The 8,099-nt window shown below is 37.6% G+C and overlaps 3 protein-coding genes across 4 annotated transcripts in view; all 3 read right to left on the bottom strand.

Annotated features, from left to right (window-relative positions):
• Positions 1 to 2,676, bottom strand: part of LOC104739695 (AP-1 complex subunit mu-2) — a gene marked incomplete in the record, with an annotated part of 2,941 nt that extends 265 nt beyond the window's left edge. The window contains 11 exon segments of the mRNA XM_010460132.2: positions 1 to 45; positions 157 to 279; positions 351 to 492; positions 580 to 677; positions 774 to 870; positions 965 to 1,072; positions 1,171 to 1,274; positions 1,364 to 1,540; positions 1,691 to 1,753; positions 1,885 to 2,031; positions 2,485 to 2,676. Coding sequence (XP_010458434.1) covers positions 1 to 45; positions 157 to 279; positions 351 to 492; positions 580 to 677; positions 774 to 870; positions 965 to 1,072; positions 1,171 to 1,274; positions 1,364 to 1,540; positions 1,691 to 1,753; positions 1,885 to 2,031; positions 2,485 to 2,613 — 1,233 coding nt within the window.
• Positions 3,161 to 5,156, bottom strand: LOC104739693. Its single transcript, XM_010460129.2, has 3 exons — positions 4,432 to 5,156; positions 4,046 to 4,233; positions 3,161 to 3,944 (listed from the first exon to the last, which is right to left on the bottom strand). The coding sequence occupies exons 1-3, from the start codon at positions 5,105 to 5,107 to the stop codon at positions 3,459 to 3,461; spliced, it is 1,350 nt and encodes a 449-aa protein (XP_010458431.1). The 5' UTR covers positions 5,108 to 5,156; the 3' UTR covers positions 3,161 to 3,458.
• Positions 5,088 to 8,099, bottom strand: LOC104739694 (protein POOR HOMOLOGOUS SYNAPSIS 1-like). Of its 2 annotated transcripts, XM_010460130.2 has the most exons (10): positions 7,768 to 8,099; positions 7,429 to 7,545; positions 7,222 to 7,287; positions 6,992 to 7,095; positions 6,746 to 6,907; positions 6,465 to 6,664; positions 6,325 to 6,377; positions 6,184 to 6,211; positions 6,024 to 6,065; positions 5,088 to 5,189 (listed from the first exon to the last, which is right to left on the bottom strand). In XM_010460130.2, exons 1-10 carry the CDS (start codon positions 8,044 to 8,046, stop codon positions 5,107 to 5,109), a joined length of 1,134 nt encoding a protein of 377 aa, XP_010458432.1. In that variant the 5' UTR covers positions 8,047 to 8,099; the 3' UTR covers positions 5,088 to 5,106. The 2 variants fall into 2 exon arrangements, with proteins under 2 accessions (XP_010458432.1, XP_010458433.1); XM_010460131.2 differs by lacking the exon at positions 5,088 to 5,189 and having other exon boundaries at positions 5,844 to 6,065.

Here is an 8,099-nt window from a genome sequence, read left to right as displayed (position 1 = left end):
AAGAGCTTGGTACCCACTCTTCTCAATGATCTTCAGGTATCGAACCTTTAATACAAATAATTATCACGCATCAGGTTTTTGCTTTCAGATTTTAATGCAGTAGTATTGAACACACACGATACATATGACAAACTGATCACTGTTAGCAATACCGACCTGTATTCCTGAAACTGTGAAGTATGGGATCTCGAATTTGACACGGATTGGAGCTTTTCGCTCAGGTGTTGATTCCTCTGCCGTTATACTTGGAAGATGAAACTCTGCTCGCAACATATACTCCTACATTGTTTCAAAACTTCATGTAAGCATTTGACTATGGTAAAGTGTTACATTAAACTATAAGAACTTACCTTGTTCCCTGGAAAAGATTTGATTTTCCAGACCAGTGCATCTTTTTCGGGAGCATATGCGGCAGACCCAAGAGATGTTCTTACATTGGGGTTAGATGCATCGGTTGGTACGGGCAACTCCATCTCAACATTTGTTGCAGTGCTGCAGATTAAGGAACTCTTATCGAAACGATTCAAAGTAACAGTTAAAACGTAAAATCAAACAAGTCACACAAGGATTGTTAGTTACCTTCTCTCCTTGAATTGGCTTCTAGCTTTTACTAGCATCTCAACACGACTTCTGGAATGCCGCTCTATCTGCGCTTCCACCCATATAAGAGGCTTTACCTGAACAAGTATAATGTGAAAATAAAAAAATATCATGAGATTTAATTTGTTTAAGAAGGGGACAAAACCATTTGTGCAGTAGTCCACATTTCAAACCTGAGTACTGAGTCTATACGTCATTAGATCAAAAGACCCATCGGGTGGTATGAAAGATATCGTCCTGTCGTTTTCAAAACGGGCTAATCGAACACACCTAACATTTTGAAGAAAGAGACATGTAAAAACTCAAAAATTGGTCTGGATAAAGTGATTGTCAAGAATGTCTGAAGTTGCAGGAAGATACATACTGATGAAATTTGATGTCCTCCAAATCAATGGCTTTTCCTTTTGTTGCTCGTCCCTGCGCCTCCAACAATACTCTATCATTCAGGCCTAGCTTACACTCCGGCATTCCACTGTAATAACAAGGATAAAGAAGCAGATTGTCAAAGAAGAGGGACCTTTTTTTATAATCTAAAATGCTTTGGTTGACTAGGAACACTAGAGAACGCACCTCAAGTATGTTCGCATCTTCAACGCTCCAACGACATCAGACCTGACAATTTGCCCATTACTGTTCACAAGGATATTTACACTCTCAATTACATCCAAGAAAACCTGGAAAACAAAACATACGTCTGTCAACATTTGAAAACTTAAAACATTAGAAAAGTAAAATGTTCCCTGCTTGAAAAGTAAGCACCTACTTCGTTTTTCTTAAACTGTAAGCCCTCACTCCTCCATGAGACAGCATTTGTGACAGCCATTGGAGGTCGCTGTGTAACTTCCATTCTATATGCATCAGTCTTGATGAATTCACTAAGGATTCTCGCCTCAGTATACTGAGGGTAACCAAAGTCCATCATCTCGTCAAGTAACTCATACTGCCAGCAACATAAGTCAATTTCAGTACCTACCTTTCAAAATAATTTTTGCCCACACACATCCATTCCATGCAATAGAAATAACAATATATAGCATACAAAAAAAAACAAAAGGTGTTAAAAGAGCAGATGGGAGAAGCATTGACATACCACTACCACAAAGTTATCCCTCAATGATTCTTCCTCTAACTCCTCAAAGTAATGCTTAAAAACCTACAAAACAATATAAGAAACACATAAATGAAAAAGTATCATATGAAAACAGTGCCGTTCTTTATATTCTATATCCTCCAACCGGGGGAAACAGATGGAAATGCAAAAACTGAATCACTAGGGAAGCTTACATCGACAACGCGATGCAAGAAGAAGAGAAGACTGGCAGCATTACAGTTCTGTCTGGACGCTATCATCAAGTAAATGTTACTATGCTGTACAAACATGTAGGTCACCCCATTATCATAAGCAACCGGATCGTTTGATTGTGAATCACCCTGAAAAAAAATTAGACGAAAGTAAGCAAACCCGCAAAGAAAACACTACTTACGAAAGTAAATAGTATCGATTCTGATCAAATTTTTATCCAAATTGAATCCTCCTATAAGCACTGATCAAGCTTGTTCATTAGTTCCAAATGTTCAAACTTCCGTATCGTAAAATCACAAGAATCTCAGAAGGACTAGTGGCATCAGATCACAAAGACAGATCACTATCTTATCTAAGAATTCTATTAGCAAGCTTCCATACAATCGGGTCTATTGCTTAGAACACTTTTTCGAATTCTATTGGCGAATCTCCCAAAGATGGAAATTAGAAACGAATCCATGACTCTCGTTCATTGCATCCAAGTACTCTTTAGAACTCACATCATCCAAGTACCAAAACAGAAACTAAAAACACCGAATCGCAAATCCAGAAAGCAAAGATCAGAAGAGAGAGTAAAACACCTCTTTCTCGATGAGTTTGGTGAAGAAACGCTCAGCTTGAGCAGCTGTGACATCGCCACGGTAATCGCGCCACACCAGAACACGGCCCTTGATATCGAGCAGAAACAGCGCTGAGGCCGCCCCTGCCATGTTCTTCTTCTTCTTCCCTCCCTGTTTCTCAACCGATTGCGAATCAGATCCGATCAAACAGATGGATTAACCCAACGAGATCTGAAGAATTTTATGCTTCGCTGGAGAAGAAGGACCAACGTCAAAGAGAAGAAGGAGCTAAGATCATCTGGTGCAGCTGAGTGGTTCCTCGATAAAGTCTTATTCACGATCTGACGAATTCGTTCTGGTTCGTGGTTGGATTCATAATACAGAGAGACACACAAAACACACAATAAAATAAAATAAAACCGATGGGAGTAAATAAGTGCAGCTATCAAATTCAGCTTCGCATTACTCTATAATAGAGTCTCTGTTGTCCAAAACATAACATAATGCCTTCAGATTTCACCGTTACGACACCGTTTTTGTATTAAAAACACACACCCACATTTGCTACTTGTATGAACTCTTTTGCTTTTCGTAGTCGTGATTCATTATTGACAATTGTGAGAAGTACGTTTCCATTGGGTAATTGAGATCTCTAAGATGTAATCATGTATAAATAATAAACTAAACACATTTCATCTAAGTTTAATGCCTTTCAATATCTTCATTACATAGGCGAGAAAGAGATATAGAGTGAGAACAATACAAATGAAATTGAAGTGATCAAAGTAATCTTCTGTACATGTTTCAATCAAAACCTTTTTTTTTTTTCTTTTCTTCCTTTCTTCTCTTTGAGAGCAACCATCATTAAAACCACAAACAATCAAACTCGCCCAGATGACTTTCCACGATTTGACTCAGCACACATCATTATGTTCAATTCTATTTGCTTCGATCTCGTGGAGACAGGGCAGAGCAACAAGCCAGATGATGATGTATCATGTTTCTTTTTGGTCTGTGCCCTTTGATGTAATCTTAGACTTGAGTGCTAAGCTACTTATATCGTCGTCTCCTTCTAGATCACTGAAAGAAACATCATCCTCATTCACTGTAAACATTGGAGCCCAAGAATTAGCTGAATCTTCTTCTTCTGGCCAATCATCATCATCATCGTCATCAACAATATCTTTAGGTGTTAGGCTAAGGCTTGCACTATTTTTATCATTCTTCTGGATTGGTTTTTCATCAATAACAGCCTTATCGACAAACTGAGCGTTTTCAGACCCGTGTTCGAAATCACGATACATGATTGAAGGAGGTTCAAAAGCATATATTCTCGGAGACAAAAACTCAGGAGGAGCATGGTTGTAGTAATTTGAAGGCGACGGTGAAATGTCTTCTTCAAGAATTTTATCTCTACTTTCTTTAGAAGAATGGGTTTGATTCTGAAGCTCTTTCATCCACAATGCTCTTGCATCCATCACCTGAAACAATTTTTATTGAGTTAAACAAGTCAACAACAAACAACAAATCATTTTGGATTGGATTCAAGACATAAGAATAAGAAGAGAAGAGGTTTTCTTACCTGTGGGGAAGACAAAAGATGAGCATCGTGTTTATTGAGCCTTGAAAGAAGAAGAACAAAATAGACTTTCCAGAAGTAACCATCAGTCATATGGCATGGACAAAGCTCAATTCTCAATGCAGCTAACCTCGGAGCAAGACGTTCAATAGCTAAAGCATGACCTCTTTGAGCATCAGTCATTTCCAAATCTACCAAAAGAAGAAGATAAAAACATTGAAGAACAAAAAAAAAACAAACCTTTTGATATGTATATAGAAAACAAGTCAAAATCAATGAAGACTAAAAAAGGCCAAAAAACTTGACTTGTGAAAATTTCAAAAAATTTTAAATTAATCCAAAAATTGACACAATAAATTGAATGAATGAATGAGAATGTAAAAGGTTACCATCAAGATCTTCGTCAGGATCAAGAGGAAAATCCAACCAAGTTTCTGGATGCATTGCTATGTTCCTCGCAAATGCCAACACTTCGTCCGTCAGAGCAACCGCAGCGATCTCTTCTTCTTCATCATCAGTTTCCTCCTCCTCTTCTTCTTCTTCTTCGTCCTCCTCAACAAGAGGATCATTAAACACATGTTGGACACCATTTTCGTCCAAATCCCAGCTCCTAACCCTAATTCCAGTCTCCGGCGTATCACTTCCAACACACGATTTGTCCCGATCTGAAGGCCGAGATTGATCCGGTCTAAGATCCGAAGAACGCGATTGGTACAACTCAGGATCTGAAGACCGCGATTGATTCATCAACCTGGGATGATGATGATGATGATGATTCGATAGATCGGAGGAGGAAGAAGAAGATGATCCATCTGGTAACGGAGCGAGAAAGTTGGCAACGCCGCGAAATTGACGCGTGAGGGTATGGCCAAGCTCTGTCAAATCGTCTTTAACCCCACGCGCTTGAGCCTCATCTTCCGGTGACAAACGAACGGCGTTTCTATCGGAATAATCGTGTATTTGCGGTGAAAATATCCGGGTGCTCGTGTTGTCTTCTTCGTCGTCGGCGGTGGCGTCATCGTCTCCGATTCCCTCGTATAAGCTTTCGAGAAAATTCGAAAACATTATGATTTCAATTCTTTTGTCTTTTGTTTTTCTTTTCTCATTAATCTATTGATCCAGTTGTGCTCTCTCGTTGACTCAAAACCTATACCCAAAAAAAAAAAAAAATGTGTTTTGTTAAATTTTTTGGCCAACAAACCCCATACAAATTAAAATATTATACAGTTGTAATTTATTTTAATTCCCTACAAACTTTAATCTCTTTCCTCCCAAAATGTAATTGGTATATATATATATATATATATATAGTGTTAATTACGTAAAAGTCGGATATCAGTACATTAATTCACTAGAGTCTAATTTACACATGTCATTTAAACAAATCGAATGTTTTGGAAATAGAATGAGCTTATGATTATTGATAAAGATTATACTTTGAACATTGGTCGAAGCAGATATTTTGAACATTGGTCGAAGCAAAGCTCTTTATTAATATTCAGATTCGGAAAATATAAGCACTCTAAGCTAATATATATATATATATATATATTTTTTTTTTGATCAAATCACTCTAAGCTAATATTTATGTCTTGTAAACTTGTACGTACTGTGATGGCTGCTTCGCCACAAAAGTGTATCCTTTTAAGTTCTTTATCTACATATGTAATGCTAGGAGAATTTGCAACGTGTTATGTAGACAGAGTAATCTGGTCCCATGGAGTAATCAGGTCTCTTATTAGAACTTTATGTGTTTTAGTAGCTATCATATATCTGATGTATTTAACAAGGATCCAGTAAATAATTTCTTGGCAATTGTTATCACTTTATCTGAATAACGATGTCTTCTACCAATGTTGCTCCTTTTTTAATCTCAATTGATTAAACAACATATGTTTTCGATCAATGAACATAAGACTAGAAATGAAAATAAGATGGATATATATTTGTGATGAAGATGAAACTTAGAGAATCCAGTTACCTCCAATTTCTTCCATAATTCTCTCTACTTTCTGCAGCATATCTGGATAATGAGAAAAATCAATTGTTACATGAACAGTATAATCAGAAAATTCACTTAAAGCTGAAATCTAACGTTAATATTATATAGTCTGTGTTTAAGTAGTGGAGAGAATGCTCACCTTGAAATGAAGAATCTTCCATGTAGTTCTGCAAGAACAAAAAAAGTTGGAAATCCCAAATCAGAAGATAACAATAGAATTGTGTTCATGTGTCGAAAGAGAGTTTTGTGGAAAAAACTATCGGGTTTGTTTATGTTGTACCAGTATCTGTGACTTTAGATCAGGATCCTGCTTTACAGTTGTTTGGCCTGCATCTATAGGGAGAAAATGTGTTAATAATGTATGAAAGAGGTGATATTTCTCAAGCTTAGAACAAAGCAAGATCAATGAATAAAATGTACCTAGAGTGGAGTTGGGGAAGCAACCAGAGAGTAAGGTGGTGAAACTTGGAGGGAGATTGTTGGAACTCTGGTTGGGGATTCGACTTATGGCAGACTGTGGTTGGTATAAGGTTTGTCTAGTATCGTATTCAAGTCTTGGTAGCATTTCAGGAACATAACTATCAAGAAGATTACCCATATTTGGCTCTTCCCCAGTGGCTCTGTAGAGAAGATTTTACCAAATATCTCTTAATTGTTGGCTGAAAGCACTTGTACAAATTCACAACAGTGTAATGCGATACCTGGAGACAGTCTCATCTGAAGGGTTGTAATCTGATTGGAAAGAAACTTCGGACCTAGATTCAAATTTTTGGTTCTGAGCTTCATACTCAAGTCTTGGTAGTTGCATTTCAGGAACATAACTGTTAAGAGGTTTCACCATACTTGGCTTTTCCTCAGTGGCTCTGCAAACAGGATTTACCACATATAAATAGTTTCGCTTGAGCACTGGTACAAATTTCACAACACTGTAACCAATGTGATCTAACCTGCGGATTCTTCCATTTGAAGGGTTGTAACCTGACTGGAAAGAAACCTCGCACATAGTTTCATTTCTCTGGTTCCCAGCTTCCTCTAAACCCTTAAGCTTCTCCTGCAAACATAACAAAAAAAACAGAAACCAATCGGCTCTGATTCGAACTTATAAACTGAATTCAAAGGTTAATGAAAACATCAATCTCCTTCTGATCAACATGCAAGGAAGCTATTTGCTGCTAACCTTAAGAGTTACCACAAAGTCCAATGCTGCATCACATGTAGAAAACCTTAAAGCAAATTTTTGGATCTGGATAAAAACAACAACAAGCGAAATTAAAACCACATGATCTTCTTCGATTCTACAAACTCATGAACAGTAAGTAATTAATCTGTTAATTCCAGAAAAAATAAAATCCAAAAAGTGATTATAAGCGTAAAGAGAATTTGCCTCGTTTGCAGAATCATTATAGCTAACAAAAATCGCTCGACTACCACGAGATGGAAACCCAGAAACACAAGACATCTGTGGCCATGTGAAATTCAGCTTCGAAATGTAGTGTTCTTCCTGTATAATTTGAGATTAAACACCGTTAATCGCACTTTTAAAACCTCAATCAAACATATCTACATCGCGATTTACGAATTCGATTAAGCTTAAACCATCGCGAAAACACAAACCTAAACACCCGATCTATAAAACAACAAAATAGAAGAGAACGAGAGAGATCATCATAAAAAAAAAAAAAAAAAAANAAAAAAAAAAAAAAAAAAAAAAAAATCAACTCACAAGGAGTTTGCCGCCGAGTTGGACGGAGAGAATCACATCGGATCTGTTCAATTCGTCGACCAACTGGAGAGACACGTTCGAAGAAGACGTCGACAACCACGTCCCGTATGGCGGATAATACAGCTCTCTCTTCCCGACGGGTTTCAGACCTGGATACGGAAAGGGAGAAGACGGAAACTGAACAAATCGAGCATAGCTTATCTGCCATCGGGAAAATTCTGGAGCTGCCACCGCGTTTCCACGGTGGTGGTGGACTGATGCTGTTAGAGATCCCGCCATCTTCCTTCAGATATTATTTTTCTCCGTTTCGAATTTTTTCTTTTTCACCTTTT

The sequence above is a fragment of the Camelina sativa genome, chromosome 14 (genome assembly GCF_000633955.1).
Source record: "Camelina sativa cultivar DH55 chromosome 14, Cs, whole genome shotgun sequence".
Classification (NCBI taxonomy): Eukaryota; Viridiplantae; Streptophyta; class Magnoliopsida; order Brassicales; family Brassicaceae; genus Camelina; species Camelina sativa.
The sequence above is the reverse complement of the archived record's forward strand: the minus strand, read 5'-3'. Positions and strand labels throughout refer to the sequence as shown.